Genomic DNA, 20,819 nt, shown 5'->3' with positions numbered 1-20,819 from the left:
CCACGCTGCGCGATAAGCGTCGTTACGTGACGCATTATCGCAACTTGCAACAATGCGTTAGACACGGATTACGCGTTACGAGGATACATAGAATATTATGATTCGCGCAGTCCCCGTGGTTACGCAGATACATCGAGCTGAACACGCGATTGCGCATTAAACGAGTTCGAGAAAAATCTGTACAAATTGATGAATAACCGTGTTCGGTAAAACTATGGAAAACGTGCGTAATCACTTGGACGTTCGACTAGTGACTCGATAGGACGGGCGATTCGGTGCGGAAACGATGATCGCTAAGCCTAATTTTCACAATAGGAGCGTTTTCGCGGAGGATCTAGTGGCCGTGGAATTGCGCAAACTCGAGATTAAATTTCGCAAGCCGATCTACGTAGGCATGTGTATTCTCTATATATCGAAGATTCGTTTGTACGAATTTCATTACGAATATATGTTACCATTGTATCGAGACAAGTGTGGAATAATGTACACCGACACGGATAGTCTTATTTACCGTGTCGAGTGCGAGGATATTTACGAGGATATAAAGCGCGATATCGATAGATTCGATACGAGCGACTACACGGTGGACAATGCGTACGGTATACCTCTCGTTAATAAGAAAGTGCCGGGTTTAATGAAGGACGAAAACAATGGCTCGATTATGACGAAATTCATTAGACTTAGAGCGAAAATGTACGCGCTACGAGTAGACGGTAGGGGCAAGACGAAAAAGGTTAAAGGCGTGAAGAGGGCCGTCGTCGCTAGAACGATAACCTTCGACGATTACGCGCGCTGTCTGCGACGAGATATCGAGATGACGCGCGAACAGTCGTGTTTAAGATCCAAAATACATGAGGTGTACACGGTATTAGAATCGAGGATCGCGCTTAGTCCGTATGACGATAAGCGGTACATTATACCAGGAACGACGAATACTCTACCGTGGGGTATTACGAAATACCGCTGTAATAATTTTTAGTCGATAAAATTTTATTAGATTATATTGTAAAAGTTTATAAAATAGTTTATAAAATAGTTTTATAAAAATGCAATTTGTAAAATATAATTTATTATATTAATAAATAAAATAAAATTTATTTTATTAATACATCTTTAAAAAATATATTTTTTATCGTAACACGGCTGTTTTATTTATCCAGGAATTATGAGTCTCGTCCATTCCCAACCATTTCACGTAAACCTCGTCGCCCTTTCGGCGTAGCACCTTCTCCACGAGATAAACGTCGGGATCGGAGACGCGCAGCAACTCGTGTTTGTAGAATTCTCCGGCGATCGGTTCGTTGCGCGAATCCTTCAATAGATACGTTACGGGATTAGTCCGTTGCACTTTGGTTATTCGAAATATTTCGGTGGTCCAATTGAGCGTGAAACCTTTCTCGAAGATCGTCTTAAATTTGCTGACGCGTACCGGATCGTCCAGTTTAAATTTCGCGGGAGCGGCTATCTTTATATTGCTGTATACCATGTTTAAAAGTTTATCGGCGATCGCGGGGTCACGTCGACGGGTCTCGCGCCGATAATGCGATGCTTTCGCGCGTTGTACTCTTTCACGAGGCGAGGTAGCGCGTCGATCCACTTGTACGTTCCGTTTAACGTGAAATACTTCCACATGGAGTTCTTAAGCGTGCGATTGAATCTCTCGACGATCGACGCTTTCATCACCGAGTACGTCGAGTAATGATTCACCCCGTGCTTCTCCGCGAACTTTCGCACCTCGGCGTTGTAGAATTCTTTTCCTTTGTCGGTCTGCAGATTTTTCGGACACCGTTTAGATTCTCGCGTTATCTTAGATAACGCTCGGGCGACCTCGCCGGCGCTCTTGCTTTTGAGCGGTACGGTCCACGCGTGCTTGCTCAACGCGTCGATAACGGTGAGTATGTAGTCGTGGCCTTTGTTGAGTCTCGCGTAAGGGCGCATTTCGACCACATCCGCCTGCCACAGGTCGTCGTACCCGCGCACCGCGACGCGGCGACGCGGGAAATTTCTTCTCGTGGGCGCGTGCAACTCCTCCACTAGTCTTCGTTTTTCGGGGCTCATCCTATCCTTATCGAAGTAACGTCTCTTCACGGTCGTTCTCTCGCGTTTTGAGACGTTATCGAGCTCGCCTTATCGGAGGATCAGCTCGCGATTTTCTCCGAATCCTTTATACGTTTGTTCAACTCGTTCGATTCTTTCGCTAATCGCGACATCGATTCTTCCAACTTCTGTATCCTCTCTACGGAATGAGCCACGATCTGCGATCTCTCGTTCAGTTTCTGTAACGTTTTGCGCCGGACGCCGCAAACCGACCGCCGTCCCACGCTCACCAGTCAAGGGACCATCTGAGCGAAGGCGCTACGCGCCCTATTATATTTTAAAGCGGTGAGCGAAAAAATAAATATGTAATAATATTTACTTTTATAACCGGGTCGGCACACCGGAGCTCGGCTCGCGCGCTCGGGAAACCGCTCCGACCGTTTCCGAAACTTCCCGAGCCGCGGTCGGGCTCAACCGAATTGTTGGAAAACAATTATCGCGCCGACGCGATACCGCCGACGCCGGGTATAAAAAGACGCTCCACCGGCTAAAAGAGAGAATCTCATCCGTGCTCTGAAGTCGGCAAGACGCTCAGAGAAATCCAGATACCTAGACGCTTACGAGCCAGATCGAGGTTGGGAGTACTCCGCCTCTGCTGGGCTTTCCCAGCATCTCGCCAAAAGTAAGCGCTCCGAGCAAAATACCGAACGTCCGGTAACTACTCAAGCGGTGGGAAATTACCCGCCACCGACGGATATTCCCGTCTGCCGAACGCTCCTGATCCGCTGCAACCTATCCTTGCAAATCCGGAACAAATATCGCGAAGTATTTCGCGCGCCGGCATAAAGCCGCCAGAGACTCGCCATTAATACGGCGACGGAATCCGCGCGCGTAGGGCCGTGAGACCGCCCTACGCACCGAATTTGGCAATACGCGATTCGCCAAGACGCGAGGCTCCCGCCCCTCGCGTAGGCATTACCGCGCGCCATTACAATTACCCGGCCGACAGGTGCTACCACCCATCGACGCCGGGTATCGATAATCGCACGCGACCGCTCGATTTCCCGCGTCCGATCGCGCCGCTCACGAGTGCCCTACCGCGTGCACTCGAGCGCATCACGCACCGAAATCGCACCACCGCCGTGCATCCGCCGTTCCGCCTGACCGACGGACACGCACCCGCGCGTCACTCCCGGTCATCCGCCATATACACGCATCCATACGATATATTAAATACACATCCGACACACATTGTATACACTCACAACCATACGTCACCTACGCACACATTCATACGCTATATATTATATACACATACGGACACACATTGTATACACTCACAACCATACGTCACCTACGCACACATTCATACGCTACATATTATATACACATACGACACACTCTGTATACACTCGCAACCATACGTCAGTTATACGCACATTCAGACGCTATACCGCGCACACGCATCCGACGCTCATTCCATACTTACGCACTTGTATATATGTATGCACACTCACTCACACATTGTACATATTCTCATACGTAAATAAACACATTTATTTATTGTACACCCGGCTACGATACTTGCTATACCCTTCCGAGCCCTGATCCCGGCCGAGTTATCCAGCACCAGCGCTCGGGAAAAAACCGACCGTTACAACTCGCGCGAGGCGATCGAGGCGTCAATCTGTTGGACGCGGCCTGCCGCGAGCACGACATCGCGTATTCGAAGCGGCGACCTCGCCGATTGACACATCGCCGATCGAGCGCTCGCCGAGAGAGCGCGCGAGCGCGGCGCGGCGAGCGACACGATCTTGGGCGAAAGAGCCGCCGCGACGACCATATGGGCGACTATGAGAACGAAGACGAAGTTTGGAATGGGTGCGTCCGCGAGAGTCAAGAGAAAGAAGAGCGGGAGGAGGAGGACGATCGCTGCGAGAAAACGAACGCTTCCCGCGGCGAAACGCGGCGGCTTCTTACCCCTGTTGCCGTTACTGGGAGTTCTCGGTTCTTTGGCTGGAGGAGCGGCGGGAATCGCGAGAGCGGTGAACGATGGCAAGGCGACGCGACGGCGATTGGAGGAGCTGCAGCGCAACAATCGCGCGATGGAAGGTCGCGGTTTATACCTCGCGCCTTACAAACGTGGAAGCGGTGCGTCTTCAACGAGAAGAAGAGGAATCGTTAAAAAAAAACTTCGCGCGAAACGCTAGGGAATCTCCCATCCGTCGGCGCGACGACGGACGAACAGTTAAATCGCGCCGCGATATTCTCGCGCGTGCCTCATTTCAGGGGCGTGTTTATGCGCAACGCTCTTCCGACAAGAGCGCGCCGTAGCGAGAGCGGTATCGTTAATTTGGACGACTCGTCGAGGCCAGGCACTCATTGGGTGTACGCGAAGAGGGGCGACGACGCGATCTATTACGACAGTTTCGGCAATCTTCGCCGCGCGAACTCGAACGTTATCTCGGACTCGACGCGTCTATTCGATACAATCGTAACTCTCAACAGACGAGCGATCAGAGCATTTGCGGCCAATTGTGCTTGAGATTTCTCCGAGAGGTCGATTGGAAAAAAATTTGGCCGTAACGTCGGATCGTCCGCCAATCATGTCGCTGACTCTCACGCTATCCGGACGAAGCAGCGTTCTCACGGCGAGCTATTTTCCGCCTCTAGATCTGAACGATGGCGATTACGAGTTAGGTCTCACTAATTTCGAGACTTACAACACGATACCGAATGTAAATTTCGCGAACAATAAATTTTACTTCGACAATAACGACGAGGTTATCGCGATTCCCGTCGGATCTTATGAGTTAAACGCTATAGACGCGTATCTGAGAGCGGCGATTCGTCGCAAACGGCAAACGAAGAAGCGGGAGCGAGACGAGAGCGAGAAGGAGCGAGACGAGCGAGACGGAGCGAAAACGGAGCGAGAGCAAGGAGAAATCGGAGACGAGAGACGAGAACGACGATTATATATACGACGTCGACGACCTCGATGACGATCTCTTCGACGACGAGAAGGGCGAGAAGAGCGAACGCGCTATAACGCTTCGCGAAAACGATAACACTATGAGAAGCGAGATCAAATGCGCGTATCGGATAAATTTTATTAAACCCAATAATATCGGTTCGCTTTTGGGCTTCTCGTCTCGCGTATTAAAACCGAATAAATGGTACGCTTCCGATAAACCAGTAAATATTATGGCCGTTAACGTTATTCGCGTAGAATGCAACGTCACGATAGGGGCGTATCACAATGACAAATCCGCGCACACCATACACGAGTTCGCGCCAAACGTTCCGCCTGGATATAAAGTGTCGGAGATCCCCGCGCGAATCATTTACCTCCCGATCATCGCGCGGATCGTTACCGATATAACCGTGCGCGTCGTCGACCAGGACGGAAAGTCGATCGATTTTCGAGGGGAGGAGATAACGATTCGTCTGCACATTCGACGAAGAAGATAGAGAGAGACGCGCGATGCTCGTCGTGAACGAGTCGAACGCGAGAAACGTCGTCGCCGTAGCGTCGCCCCTAGACGCAAAGAGAAGCAAGGAGAAGAGAGGCGGAAGATTAACCGTCGCTAACGCAACCTTTCTACGCTCCTTGGGTTTCGTCGTCCCGAGAGCGACTCTGTAGAATCGAAATGAGCGACATCTTGAGCATCGCCAAAGAACCGATCTTCGACGATCGCATCGTCAAGATCGAGACTCACACGTACAATCCTTACGCCAATACCACGTTTGGATATAGCGACGAGATACGAATTCCCATACAACAGCAGGATTTGTACACGTTACCGTGCGCAAGTTTCCTCTACGTCGAGGGTAGAAGGGAGTCGAAGGGGATCGAGTCGAAGGGATCGTCGGATGCGGAGGGGGAGAGTTCGGCGAGACTAGTGAACAATTGCGTCGCGTTTATGTTCGAGGAGATTCGCTACGAGCTCGATGGAGTGGAGATCGATCGAAACAGAAACGTCGGAATAATGAGCACGATCAAAAATTACACGTCGCTGACGGTCGAGAGAAGCAGTATATTGCAGAACACTGGATGGGACTTCGCGGCGAAGAGTCTTTGGTCGACGATTTTAACTTCTGCGTACCTCTTAGTGTGTTGCTAGGTTTCTGCGAAGATTACAAGCGCGTCGTGATTAACGCGCGACACGAACTCATCTTAATACGAGCGCGCAACGATCACAATTGTCTCGTATCGCTCGAATCGCACGAACCTAAGATTCTTCTACTGAAGATACAATGGCGAATGCCTCATGTAGTGTTAAACGATATTAATAAATTAGCGCTATTGCATACATTAGATAGCGGAAGATACCTGAGCGTCGCTTTTCGCTCGTGGGATCTCTACGAGTTTCCGCTTTTGCAGAGCACGACCAAACACTCATGGGCGGTCAAAGCGGCGACGCAGCTCGAGAAACCGCGATACGTTATCTTCGCGCTACAGTCCGGAAGGAAGAACATTCTGCCTCAGGATTCCTCTATATTCGACGATTGCAAACTGACTAACGTCAAACTGTATCTTAATTCGGATTTTTATCCCTACGACGATATGAATCTGAATTTCGAGAAGAGTAAAATCGCCGTGCTATACGACATGTATTCGAAGTTTCGAAAAACGTACTACGGATGCGATAAAGATGAGGCGCTCTTTAATCTAGTCAAATTTAAAACGTTCGGTCCGATAGTAGTCATTGATTGTTCTCGGCAGAACGAATCGATCAAGAGCGCCACCGTAGACGTTCGTATAGAGTTCGATTGCAAAGAAAACGTTCCCTCTAATACCACAGCCTACTGTCTTATCATTCACGATTGTGTGGTCGAGTATAATCCGCTCACCAACGTCGTGCGCAGAATCGTGTAGAATAATCTAGTTATAACTATAAATAAAAAATATAGAGGGAGAACGAAACGCTTAAAAAGAGAAAATCTAAAGAAGCGAACATTTTAACCTCGACTCGCGACGACGATGGACTCGCCGATCTTCGTCGACCTTCAAGGTTTTATCGTCGGCGAAAAATTCGTCGCGAAGGAGATAGCCGTACTAAGAAACGGCGCGGAATTAACGCACCACATTTTCCGCGCGCCGATGTCGTGGGACTTGTTAACGAAGGCGGAGAAGACGCGAGCTTGTTGGTTGATCGCCAATCACCATCAACTAAAGTGGAACGATGGCCGCGAAGACGGCTCTTCTCGTTCTAGCGACGACGCTCATCGCCGCGACGCCGGTTGACCCGGAGAAGGCGGAGGCGCTCCGCTTTCTGCAAACGTACGGTTTTCTGAGGGACGGCGGGAGATCGCTGTCGTCCGCGAACGCAACGTCTCTGCGTCGCGCGCTGTCGCTGTTTCAAGAATATTATCAATTACCTGATAATGGAGCGTTAAACATCGATACGCTCAATCTCATGCGCAAACCGCGATGCGGTCTAGCGGACATACCCGATCGCGCGTACAGCCCGTTCGCGAGAAAGTGGCCAAAGACGCGCCTAACGTAAAATTTTCAAGTGGCTAGCGAGGAACTCTTACGAACGACCGAAGCGGCGTTCGCGCTATGGGCGATGAGTTCGTCGTTAAGGTTCGCGCGCGACTCGCTACGTCCCGATATATTGATATCGTATCGAACGGGCACTCACACCTACGCGAACGTCGAAAACGGCGACGTCTGTCCGGCGGTCTTCGAAGGTCCAGGCGGGGCCTTCGCTCACTCGTTCTTCCCCACCGGAGCGGCCGATTTCTCCTCGGAGGTGCACGTCGATGACGAGGAGCCGTGGCACGTGCGCCTGAACAAGAATCTCTCCGACAAGTATCATCTGCTGCTAACGCTAACTCACGAGATCGGCCACGCCTTAGGTCTGCAGCACAGCATGCGCAACGACTCGGTCATGTTTCCGTATATACCCGACAACGAGCTTCAATATCCGGTTAAATTAAACGTAGAGGACACCCTCGCTATACAAAATTTGTACGGATCTCGCGACGACGGAGATCGCCCCGCGATTCCCGCGATCACCGCGGCGCCCGTCACCACCGTAGCGCCCGCGACGACCAATCCGTCGCGCGACGATCTCTGCGCCTTGCGGCGCATAGACGCGGCCTTAATAATGAATCGACGTTTGTACATAGCCGACCGACGCAACGTATGGTCGATCGATCTAACCGAGAAACGCTACGGTAGGCCCATGACGATAACGGAATACGCGACGTTTCTCCCGAAAAACTTCACGCGTCTGTTCGCCGCGTATCGAAGACTCGGGCGATCACGCGTTATTCGCGGGCGATAAGATCTATCTCGCGAAATATCCCAGTTTTAGATCGAAACCTGTTGGCCTAAATCCCTTCACAGTATCGGATTTCCCCGAGACGCTAAGATCAACGCCGCGATAAACACGCACTCGGGACGAACCTACGCTATCTACGACGACGACAGAGTAGCGGAGATCGACGAATGCTGCATGACGGTCGTTAAGCACGTTCCGTTAAAAGACGTATTTTCCGGAATACCATCCGCGATAACGTCGGCCCTCCGATACACCGACGGTAATCTGTACTTCTTCGCTAAACGTCAATTCTACGCGTTCAACGAATTCTCGAACATCGTGACCTCGGCGGGTCCCTTCGACCTTCGCGTTCTCGGCGTCGAATGCCCCACGAACGGGTTACTGCGGCAATTGCGGGATCTTCTCAGCCGCGTCTATCGCCTCAACGTCGCGACCGATAGATCCGACGAGGACGACGATAGCGACTTCCTGCAAACTCTTCAAGAATAGAGTACAAAGGCGCGAAAAAGAAGGGGCGATTTCGACTCGAATATATAAAGGCCGTTCCGCCGTTAAGCGTCTCATTACCAACGACGAAGCTCGCGAACGAAACATTGAACGAAGATGTACGGGACGATGGGACCGCCGCCGCAGCAACACTCCTTCGAGGATCGATCGAGACTCGCCGATCGAAACCGCGAGGATAACGCCGGATATTCTAAGAAAGCTCGAACAGATAACGGGTAAAGGTATCGAAAGTAACAACGCTCGAACTAACATCCTTTATCGTTCTTATCGCTTCCGTCCCTAATTATTCGCGTTTACTTTTTAGGCTAGATCGCGATCGGACACCGAGAAACTGCGCGAACGACGCGATCGCGCGACCTCTCAGAATCTTGGAAAGGCGCTACTCATTGACGAAAACAGGATATAAACATCTGGAAATCTGCATTAACGTCAGTCGACCCTCGTTCGTGGAAATCGTTCTCGGAGATAATCACGGCAAGGAGATCTCGCTAACGCCGAACATGTGGAAGGAGCTGCTCGATCTACGATCCACGCTCGCGTCGTACTTTCAATCCGACGAGCGAGACGAGACTCGTTCCCCGGCGCCGATATACATCGGTCAATTGACGCTTCGATTCGGCAGACTGAACAATCTCCGAATTCTCCGTCTCGAGACGCCCAAGACTCGACTGGCTATGTCGAAAAACACCGTTCTATACATATTGCACCTAGAACATTGCGTCAACTGCCTCGTTACGTCCTTGAACTGTTTGACCGCTTACACCGACAACAAGCTGGCTCGACGTCGCGGCGAGCGTTCGCGACCCCGCGCTCGTTCCCGCGACGATACGCGACAGCGAGAGCTTCGACCGCGACGAACTGATAGACTGCGAGCTACAGGCTCTGTTCTTCGGAGAATCGTGATATGTCTATCCACGCGCTTCGTTACTAAATACGCCTTTGTACCATTATTATATCGCAAAAACCAAACATGCCTCTGTATCGTTAACGCATCGTGAAGAAATAAATAAGACTCTCTTTACTCGATCTCTCGTCTCTCGATACTGAAACCGCGACCTCCACGCGCGTCGTCGCGCGCTCTCAGCTCCAACAATACGAGAGTTCTAACCCAGATCCTCCCAGGGAGGTGCGGGTCGAAGGGAAGCCGCGCGGCAAACCCACCAGCGCGCTCCATCCCGCGCACTCCCATACCTGTCTCACCCTACCTACTCCCCCTGCTTTCCCTCGTGCCGACGCTTCCCTGCTGAGATATCTTTCTATCTCCCTTTTTTATATGGCTGTCACTCTCACTCTTACTACCGCGTTTAAAACAAACTGAGTTAGAATCGGCCTATCCTATCTACTATGATAAATGGATATTTTTTTATGTTCTTTTTTTCCGCGATTATAACATTATTATACATCATATACGTATGCACACACATACACAATATTATCTCTCAAGGCGTAATTACCCACTCAAGCGAATAATCAAACGTGAGCGCTGTAAATGCTCCTTGAGGGACAAAATCGCTTTGCATATGTACGTGCGAGCACACGTATGTGAACGTCTGAAATCAAAAAAGAACAAAAATGTCACAATTCTGATACTAATTAATCGTACCTCAGGATTGATTGCACCAATCTTATTCAAACTGTTCACAATCGAAAGTTTGCATCCATATTGTATAAGAAAAATGCCGTTAGATTTTTGATTATGGCTTTAGTTCTGAGGTATTTTAATCGAAAATTTATTTGACGTAAAATTCCGGATAAGCTACTTGGTAGCGTTGCGATCCCTGTATTTAGGTAACCGTTAAAACTATAAAGTTATTTTTTAAATACTTGGCGTCGCGACGCTATTGCGTCGCTTGATTCCTTGAATTATTCTAATTATGTTTTTATATAAATCCACGTTGCTGCGCCGGAAATTAGTTCAAATGAAGGCGATTTCAAAGAAAACATAACACAGTCTTATCATTATATTTAATTTAACTTAATATTTATTTGGCGAAACTAAATTTTAATTTATTTACTTTATTTAAGAATATAATAATGCTCGATAAAGCACAAATTCGAAAATTCGTGCATTTAATTATTTGAAAAACGTAAGTGAAATTTAAGAACTTGATTAAAATTAATTGACTAAATGTAAGGATTAAGGATTTTTTAAAAATGTTCTCTGGAGTACCAAAATTTTGTGACATCAATTATTGTGACTTATATCTTTGAGCTATGTTGATCGCAATAACTGCAAACTTCCGTGTATGGTTAATGATTTTTTGTTTACATAATCTTATACGATGCAGAGTTATTATTTAACGCAGATATTTTTGCGTCAATCAAATAAAAAACACCACATAAAATAATTTAATATATTAATAAATTTCATTATATCGTTATAATTACGACACTTCGCTTCGCTTTATTTGATATTGGTTTGAATCACTTTGCAATCTTGTGAATGAGCAGAAGCAGAAAAATAGGAAAATTGCTAGAAAAATTAAATCTTGTTAAGATGCAAGCTAGATAAAAAATTTCAGAAAAAAAGAGTTGTGCTCGCCAGATAAAGTGCGTTAAAAAAAGACGCTTTCGAGCGAATAATGTTGCTTCGCACGTGACACCAGAAAAATGTAGATTTTTGACAAATTTTCTCTTCATGATCCCGTAAGAATAATCGATAAATGTTAATCACCTGTTATTAATTTCGATCATGCAATTAGGATAGTTAATCTGTATTTCTCTGAGAACTGAGCGAACTAATTGACTTATTCATATCGCTTTTTGATAAGAAAGGATAAGACAATTATAAATAGACGAAAATCGAGTAATCGCATTTTTTATAAAGATATAAAAACTGATTATCATAAATAATGTATCTTTAGAAACATATTTTGTATTTATTTCAAATCACGATAAACTCATTTTAAACATGATATCAAATAAGGAAATTAATACTCTATATTGTTACGTCCTGCCGACTCCACGATTTCTTCCTTCCGTAAAATTGCAACAACGATTATGATTAGCAAAATAAAATAAGATTTTCGATGAATAGAACATCTTGCGCCACATTACGCTTTAAACAAATTTCGACACCCATGAGTAACCGAGAGAAAACAGAAACTACCGATATTCTCTAAGTAAATAGATGTCTCATACAGTAATATCTTAGAGTAAAAGAACAAAGAAATGGTGAAGCAATGAAAACACCTTACGAAATATCTTTAACAAAAATAGCCGAATCTATATCGATAATTATAGACCTTTGCCACTTCAGAATCACGCGTGCAAAGGTCCGTCGGAAAAGTCAAACCTTGATCAATCGACTAACTATAAAAAGGAAACTCGCGCAATCCGCGGCATCAATTGTCAATTAGCAATCCGCGTGTCATTCAACCACTCAACCTATAGTAAATTAGTAATCCAACGAATTATTCGTGTGCATCGTGATTCGCCACCAGCGTCCTTTTCGACGGCGCAACCAAGAACTGCGACTATCTAACTACCAGTAAATTCTCCTGCCTGGCGGGTAACTCAAAAAAGTAAATCGTTACAAGCCAATTTTTCTTCTCTTTTCTGCACAAATTAGAATTTTTACTATATAAATTTTCATAGTGCAAGGAATATCTCTTTATATTGCTGTCGATCGATTAGAATCGCGGGCTAGGCGTATAAGATGAATCGTTCGCAGAACGGAGAGTGCTGACTCGAGCAGATTTACAGCAAATCAAAATAATTAGTCGACGTATTGTTAGGATTAATCATAATCTAGAAAAGGCTAATAGAATAGCCAGAGCGATCAATTTATCATGTATAGCGATTTACACACTAGCATTCCTTGCTCACCCTCCTCTGTTTATTCCTCCCCGAGATCACTATTAACCGTTTCGACAGTGATTCTCATAAACGATCCTCTTCCCCTTACTCCCGAACCCACAGAATCGGAAGAATTTGATAAGGCGATCCAAGAATTCTGTGACGAATTTCCTAACTTAACCTAACCTTGAAGATTCTTCATCCTAACCCGCTTATCCTTTGAATTCATTCACCATTTTCTAACCCAATGACACACTGACACATATTTTTTGTTTAACTATTTATTTTTCTTCCAATAATGATATATTGTATTTACCAGCCAGAAATATTAAGTTAACGATAGAGTCTGCTCATAATCTCTCTGACTGATGTCGAACTTATGTATTACCCGCGAGTAAATACACACCCGCACACGCACCCGCACCTGCACCTGCACCCGCACCCGCACACACACACGACACACACATTATTAAAGATTAGTTATTTTTTCTCTTTATTATAAAAACATATATTAAATATTATATAAAAAAATCATAAGAACTATCATAAGAATTTGTATAGAATTTTCTTAACGAATAAATTTATATGTTTATTTAATTAATCATAATATTTCTTCACCCCTCTCTCTTTCCCGATAAAAGATCGCTCTTGATCCCGATTAATAGGGATTAACCCTTTCGGTACGGAGGGGCTGGCCGCGGTTATACATTCGTGGGACGAGGAAGTTTTCCACGAGAGGGGTTGCACTCTACGGCGGCGTAAGCCGCGAAAACGTGTTTTGCAGCATTCATAGAAATTTCGTGCGTGATTGACACTAAACTTTTCATTCGGGCCGCGACAGGCATCGGTGACTGATGCGGCATTTAACGTCTTTAAAAACATTTCTAAAATGTTTATACTGCTTTGTCGTAACCTACACATATCCTCAGCCAAAATCAGATTTCGACGGAATCTTATCTCGCGGATAAGAAGGAAAGACAGACAAAACAGGCATAGCGCTTAACGTTTTAAAATCATCTATTTCTTCATAATACATTAATTAAAGAGAATGGAGTTGATATAAATAATATGTTTCAGTATTACAAAATTAAAATAAATAACAAAACTAAGGGTATAATATAATAAATTACAAAGCTAATAGTGCAACTTGGTGTGATAGATTTCGAAACAAGGAGAAACGCACAAGCCCACATTGCATTGTTCACACTGATACATCGATTCACGTCTCACACCACCAGCCGCACATACAACGCATCTTCGTTTTCGATTTTTCTTCTCCGACTGGTATATTGAAGGAAAATGTCTCCCTGTGAGCCTTGTAGGATAATTATTCCCTGACCTGCTGCATCGATGATGTTCATGATTTTTGTGATATTCGTGTAAAATTTCTTTGATCAGCTGAAGCTGAAATTTCGCCATTGATATTTGTATTTTTGTGGTGTCCTTATATAGACAGAATGCGTTCCAGACGCAAATATCAATCAAGTGGAAAAAGTATTTCCGATACCATTTTAAACTTTTGCGAGTTGCATCGATAGTACTTATCACCATATCTGATTTGTCGATTATGCCCATTGAAGAATTATAATCTATTACGCATTTTGGCCTTAGAATAAATTCATTTTTTCTTGACTTTTTGGTACTTCTGCAAACTCTTCGTTATGGATAGTAGAAAGCATATAAAATTCCTTTCTGTCAGACCATTTCATTGCCAATAGATTTTCAGATGAGCGGAACACTGCCTCTCCTTTCTTCAATTTATCATTTATCTTCGGCATATCTTTTCGTCTTTTCTGCACTGTGCCACAGGCGTTCGTACCTTTTCGTGGAGTAGATTAAACAATGTGGGACTTGAAAACCAGTTGTCCAGATAAACAGTATGGCCTTTGTTCAGGAAAGATTGCAAAAGCGACATTACAATGTTCCCTGGCTTGCCAATATATGGATATTCGGTAGTTACAGAAGTACTAGCCCCACAATAAATAATTATATCTTGGATATAACCTGTTTTGCAGTCACAAAGAAGGAATGATTTTATCCCAAATCTACTGCGTTTCGAAGGGATATATTGCTTAAAAGACAGACGGCCTTTGTAGAGGAGTAGGCTTTCGTCTATACATAATCTTTGGTATGGCTGAAACGCATTGCTAAATGATGTTCTTAACATTTCCACTACTTCATTTATTTTGTGTAAACGATCAGTAGTGTGGCCGACTATATCCGTAAAATGCAACATTTGCAATAATGAAAAGTAGCGATCCCTACTGATAATTACACTAAAAATATCGCTTCGGAGAAGCTTATCTTTAGACCAGTATTCCTTTAAGGATAGCTTTTTGTTTCGCGTCATTAATAACGACGCAGCAATAAAACAATATAATTCATCCACATCCATCCCTTCTGAAACGTCCAAGTAATCCCTTTTAAGCTGTCGACACCAGTATTTGTTTGTTTTTTCCACAATAAATTTAACTAAATCTTCAGAAAAAAGCTGTCGGAAGTAATCTAAAATTCTTGACGAACGACCTAAATTGTTCCCTACTAATCCCGAATGATGTGGCGTAAAACTATGAATTTTTGGACTATGTTTCTTAGATGTCCATTTTATGCAAGAAGGAGTATCAAATCGTACTTCAGGCATTTCTGCTTCTTCGGACTCCGAGGTGCTAAGTACACGTACCGGATTGTTTCTCCTCCTTTTTCGAAATGCTAATAAATATTCATTTTCTTCTTCAGAATCACTTTTTGAAGCAATGATTTTCTTTGTCCATTGTGCTCCTTTCAAACGTTTTACACTCATCCTGGGGGGAACTAAATTCAAATTGTAAAAGTCATACATTCAAAAAATTAACAATATAAACAGACATATCAATTTGTTTTTCGTAGCTTATCTATAAAGCAGCTAACGTAGCTAAACCGTATCCCGACGATTAGAAAAGCCGGGAATTTTAAACACAGAATAGTAAAGTAATGCGTACTATAGAGAGTAATCATACCCACATACTTTACGTGGGTGCCACTAGGCGGCAGTGGTAGCACCCACATAACTTTCTGAGGATGCCGCCAATTGGCGACGGTAGGACCCAGAGAATGTTTAGTGGATGCCGCCAATGGGCGACGGTAGGACTCAGAGAATGTTTAGTGGATGCCGCCAACGGGCGGCAGTAGTACCGAAAGGGTTAAATTCCTTGACTAAAAAGGGACTACCGAGTGAACGTTGGAAAATAACGTAATAGTGACGTGTACAGTCGTTTACTTGATTTTCAGACATTCGTGTTCGCTCGATCCGATTCTTACGCCCGTTTGATTTCGGGATATTTATAAGTATAGTTATTGCGTCCTTCCTTGTGACTCATCCTTCCGAGTGTCTGGACGTAATATTCTATTTTAAAATTATTTAACAGTTGTTGCGCCCTTCCTTATGACTCATCCTTCCGAGAATCTGGACGTAATAATATCACGAATAAAAATTCTTTTGATGCATGATATATTCCCGCTTTTTTGTAATTAAATAAGATAAATATGCATAAAATGTTACACCTCACCGATTTTATTGCCGCTTAAATATGTTGTAATGTTAGAATTTGATCGTGCTCAAGATTTATAATAGTTTCAACTTCCTCGGCAGTAAAAAAAATAAAAAAATTACCTTTTCAAATTAAAGATAAAAAAGGTGCCAAGTACATGGCGCCATGTGAAAAAATATTATATTTAAATAAAAATATTTTTGTATAAATCAATTATTTAAATTTTTTATAAAAATTTTATATAAAAATAATGATATCGGAGAAATGCGCCAAGAGAATAAAAATTTATTCTGTAAATTTCTTTTTTTTATTATTATTTAAATAAAAACAATTTAATCAAGTATTTTTATAAAAATAGTTATTCAAATTCAAATTTTCTGCAAAAATAATAATACAAAAATATTATGTCAACTGAATAAAAATTTATATTGTAAAATATTTTTATTTTGTTATTTTCAATATTAAGAAAAATTATATTTAATAAATCGCATTATAATTAAAATAGTAGTATATAACTAAAGTAGAGTTATTTTATAAACAACTAAATGCACAATACACACACATCTAATGCTTTGGGATATAATTATTAAAGGAAAATATTCTCATAATATGGGATGTTGTGCGACACAAATAAATTTGAGACAATATGTTTTAATACCAAGCACGTCAAATTTTTATGCCTTGCTTTGATGTAAGTTTGTCTTACGCGATGTAGAGTTTATGAGAAATTTTTCTATGGGTAACCTCACTTTGCATTAAAAAGTATATGCGTGGAGATAATGTGTATTAACACGATAGCATTAAAATTATTATTTTATCGCATAACTCCTAAAATAATGGGTTTATGTGAAACATGTAAATCTATTTTGTTTAGTTTATCAATAGCTTCATTTTTTGAAACTTTTTTTCTCTAAAATCAATAATTTTGAAGATATACAGTAAAAATGTTTGGAAGTTTGAAGGGGGATAAGGAATCGATCTCGTCGGCAAAATATCCTCAAGGTGCTTATTACTCAAATCAAGGACAAGCTTTGATTAAAATTTCAGCACAATCGGAGGTTTATCGTTTTTGGAACTTTATTCAAAGTTGCTAATCCATGTGAAAACATATAATTATAATTAAAAAATATTAAACCTTGTTTCATGTGCCAAGCATCGGGCGATATGCATTAAACCTTGCTTCGCGTGGAAAGTTGCAAACTTATATGAAATTGTATAATTATAAATTTTGTTTCAGTAATCAAAACTTTTCATTACTAATCGAGCGACGGAAAAGGTCAATGACTTTGAACTCCTTAGAGGTCAAAGTCAACGTCAAGGTTAAGGGGAAGTCATTTGAGGTGCGGTGTGTAAAGGTAAACATTTACCTCGTAAGGCACGCGAGTGCAATGTGAAGTTGAAAGTGCATCCGCGAACCCTTAAGGCCATCGCATATCAGAAACTATGCTAGCTGCGCTATGAACGTCGGTGATCTGTATTATGCAAAGAGAGGATCGCATGGTGCGTGCATTCAACAGTTCGCCATCCCCTCATCTTGCGCATTCATTCAGAAAAAAGTTAAATCGGAATAGCGTTGAAGCGTTACTTAAATAAGAGAGCCAAAAGCGCAACAATTTTTTCTACTGCATACGTATTCATGAACCTGGTCAAATCCATTTGAAAGCAAATAAAACCATCTCATTCATATTCGATACGTCATGGTCATTATCCTTCACTATCGATACTGAACTTTCATCACCGAGACGTCGCTACTGAATGCCCGATACCGATTTTCCACTAATCTTCTGAACTATTTTTGAGCAATTTTCCTCTTCTGATCTACGAGATCTATGGGAGTCAATATTGCAGGCTATTCTTTAAGCGTAACCCTCTTTCGATGAGAATATAACGAGGAGAATTTTAACTTTTGCTCCGTCCCGTTTCCCCCTCTTTCGCTTTGATTGCATTCGTCGAAGATATTAATGGATTCATAGATTGCTCGAATGTTGATAAGCGAATAAACAGTCGGACAAAATATAATTTCAAACGATGAAGAGATTTGCTAATTATTTTCTTTTAATTTCCCTCACTTTTAGAAAATTTATTATTCCATATTTTTTGCGTGCATGCACATGTATCTCAATTTTATTTTCTTTATATATATATTACATATATATACATATTATATATTTAGATATTAATTAATACAGTTAATCCAGTAGGAAAGTAGGGCCGCTTCTAACCCATCTATTTCTTAAGAACCGGTTGTAAGTGTAAGAGAGACAGATATATGAAGAAGTAAGATAGAATGATATCTCGGAGGGAAAGAGACGGCATGGCGGAACGGCAGGGGGAGTACGTATGGTGAGGGAGGCTAGGGGCGGGAGAGAGGCGCGCGCATCGTCGATTGCGAGGGGCGGAAAAGGGGCGAGGGGATTTCGGAGGACTAGACGCAGTTTCCTTATCGGCGCCGCTTAGAGTGCGCGATCCGTTAATAGCGGTTTCCTTATCGGCGCCACTTAGAGCGTGCGATTTATTAATAGACGTCGCGGCGTCCGGCGAGCTTTAAGAAGCGGAGGTAACGCTTATCGGCGCCGCTCGGAACGCCCTTCTCGAACGGGATATCGCCGTAATAGCCCGTCCGTGGGACACCCGAGGACGCGCAGGTCGGAGGGACCCGCCGAGATTAAGATATTCTTAAATTCGTCAAACGCGTAAAATTGACGTTTAGTGAAGAAATACAAATTACCGTCAGTGTATCAAAAGCCCGACGTTATCGCGGATGGTATTCCGGGAAATATATCTTTTAACGGAGCGTGTTTAACGATCAGCATGCGGCATTCGTCGATCTCCGCTACTTTGTCGTCGTCGTAGATAGCGTAGGTTCATCCCGAGGATGCATTTATCGCGGAGTTGATCTTAGCGTTTCGAAGAAATCCGATACTGTGGAGGGATCTAGGCCAATCCGGTTCCAACCTAAAACTGGGGTATTCCGCGAGATAGATCTTATCGTCCGCGAATAGCGCGAGATCGCCCGTGAATTTTTGATACGCGGCGGATAGGCGTGTGAAGTTATTCGGGAGAAACATCTCGTATTCCGTTAGCGTCATGGACCTACCGCAGCGTCTCGGTTAGGTCGACCGAACGTATGTTGCGTGAGTTGGATATGTACACACGATTCATTATTAAGGCCACATCTAGGCGCAAAGATCCACGCGCGACGGATCAGTCGACGCGACGCCGTCATCGTAGGCGCTACGGTAGTAGCGGACGCCGCGGTAGTCGCAGGAATCGCGGGGCGATTTCCATCGTTGTGAGATCCGTACAGATTCTGTATAGCGAGGATATCCTCCACGCTTAGCTTAACCGGATATTGAAGCTCGTTGTCGGGTATATACGGAAACATGACCGAGTCGTTGCGCATGCTGTGCTGCAGACCTAAGGCGTGGCCGATCTCGTGAGTTAGCGTTAGCAGCAGATGATACTTGTCGGAGAGATTCTTGTTCAGGCGCACGTGCCACGGCTCCTCGTCATCGACGTGCACCTCCGAGGAGAAATCGGCCGCTCCGGTGGGGAAGAACGAGTGAGCGAAGGCCCCGCCTGGACCTTCGAAGACCGCCGGACAGACGTCGCCGTTTTCGACGTTCGCGTAGGTGTGAGTGCCCGTTCGATACGATATCAATATATCGGGACGTAGCGAGTCGCGCGCGAACCTTAACGACGAACTCGTCGCCCATAGCGCGAACGCCGCTTCGGTCGTTCGTAAGAGTTTCTCGCTAGGCACTTGAAAATTCCACGTGAGTCTCGTTTTTGGTCATTTTTTCGCGAACGGGCTGTACGCGCTATCGGGAATGTCCGCTAGACCACATCGCGGTTTGCGCATGAAATTGAGCCTATCGACGTTTAGCGCGCCATTACCAGGTAGTTGATAATATTCTTGAAACAGCGACAGTGCGCGACGTAGAGACCTCACGTTATCGGATGACAATGGTCCCTCAGAAAACCGTACGCTCGCAGGAAGCGGAATGCCTTCGTCCTTTCTGGGTCGACTGGCGTCGCGGAAGTCGCGGCGATGAGAGAATGAGAGTCGCTATGAGTCGTTAGGATGAGAAGAGCCGTCTTCGTAGTCATCACGCGGATCGAGAGAGACGATCTTTTATCTTTAAGATCTTTTATCTTTAAGAAACGATATTGAGGGTTAAAGGAGGAATAGTCATAGTTAGCGATTATCACGGAAGAAAAATACGGTCGTATCGCGACGATCGCGTGTTAATCTTTATAAGATGCGCGATCGTTTCAAGAAACGTTAAAGAGTATTCTCGCTCACGAAGATAAAGAGGATATTCGTTCGATATGGATTTGCTCGAGCAGATAGCGAAGATCGAGGAATCCGTGAAGGCCGCGTGGATGGTGCTCGTGAAGCACTCTCGATTGCCTAAACGGATCGATGAACCGTTCGACGCTAATATGATTGACAAGATGATGGAAATCGATGTCGCTGTAGATACCGCGGAGAAGATGTTATCGGAGTACAATTGCTCGCTAGAGAGAGCGAAGGGCTCGACGCGAAGGTGATAAGGGAGATCGCCTTGATCGAGAAGTCCTTTAGAGCCGCGAAGACGTTTTTCGAATTTATGACGAAAACGAAGAACGCGGTCGCGCGAATAGAGGGTTGATG

At 44.4% G+C, this 20,819-nt stretch overlaps 5 protein-coding genes and 1 pseudogene across 5 annotated transcripts; 3 read left to right on the top strand and 3 right to left on the bottom strand.

The window, feature by feature from the left end:
- Positions 1-1,129: 1,129 nt before the first annotated feature.
- Positions 1,130-1,486, bottom strand: LOC126851908 (uncharacterized). The gene has a single exon (XM_050596242.1). It carries the CDS (start codon positions 1,484-1,486, stop codon positions 1,130-1,132), a length of 357 nt encoding a protein of 118 aa, XP_050452199.1.
- Positions 1,487-6,301: 4,815 nt separating this feature from the next.
- Positions 6,302-6,916, top strand: LOC126851907 (uncharacterized). Its single transcript, XM_050596241.1, has one exon. The coding sequence runs from the start codon at positions 6,302-6,304 to the stop codon at positions 6,914-6,916; it is 615 nt and encodes a 204-aa protein (XP_050452198.1).
- A 694-nt stretch (positions 6,917-7,610) lies between these two features.
- LOC126851906 (matrix metalloproteinase-14-like) lies at positions 7,611-8,819 on the top strand. Its single transcript, XM_050596240.1, has 2 exons — positions 7,611-8,281; positions 8,396-8,819. Exons 1-2 carry the CDS (start codon positions 7,611-7,613, stop codon positions 8,817-8,819), a joined length of 1,095 nt encoding a protein of 364 aa, XP_050452197.1.
- On the top strand, positions 8,389-9,740 carry LOC126851905 (uncharacterized; annotated as a pseudogene).
- A 4,660-nt stretch (positions 9,741-14,400) lies between these two features.
- LOC126851904 (piggyBac transposable element-derived protein 4-like) lies at positions 14,401-15,435 on the bottom strand. The gene has a single exon (XM_050596239.1). The coding sequence runs from the start codon at positions 15,433-15,435 to the stop codon at positions 14,401-14,403; it is 1,035 nt and encodes a 344-aa protein (XP_050452196.1).
- A 3,812-nt stretch (positions 15,436-19,247) lies between these two features.
- LOC126851903 (interstitial collagenase-like) lies at positions 19,248-20,272 on the bottom strand. Its single transcript, XM_050596237.1, has 2 exons — positions 20,146-20,272; positions 19,248-19,924 (listed from the first exon to the last, which is right to left on the bottom strand). The coding sequence occupies exons 1-2, from the start codon at positions 20,270-20,272 to the stop codon at positions 19,248-19,250; spliced, it is 804 nt and encodes a 267-aa protein (XP_050452194.1).
- Between the last annotated feature and the right edge of the window lie 547 nt (positions 20,273-20,819).

The sequence above is a fragment of the Cataglyphis hispanica genome, chromosome 9, assembly GCF_021464435.1.
Source record: "Cataglyphis hispanica isolate Lineage 1 chromosome 9, ULB_Chis1_1.0, whole genome shotgun sequence".
In the NCBI taxonomy this organism is placed as follows: Eukaryota; Metazoa; Arthropoda; class Insecta; order Hymenoptera; family Formicidae; genus Cataglyphis; species Cataglyphis hispanica.
The sequence above is the reverse complement of the archived record's forward strand: the minus strand, read 5'-3'. Positions and strand labels throughout refer to the sequence as shown.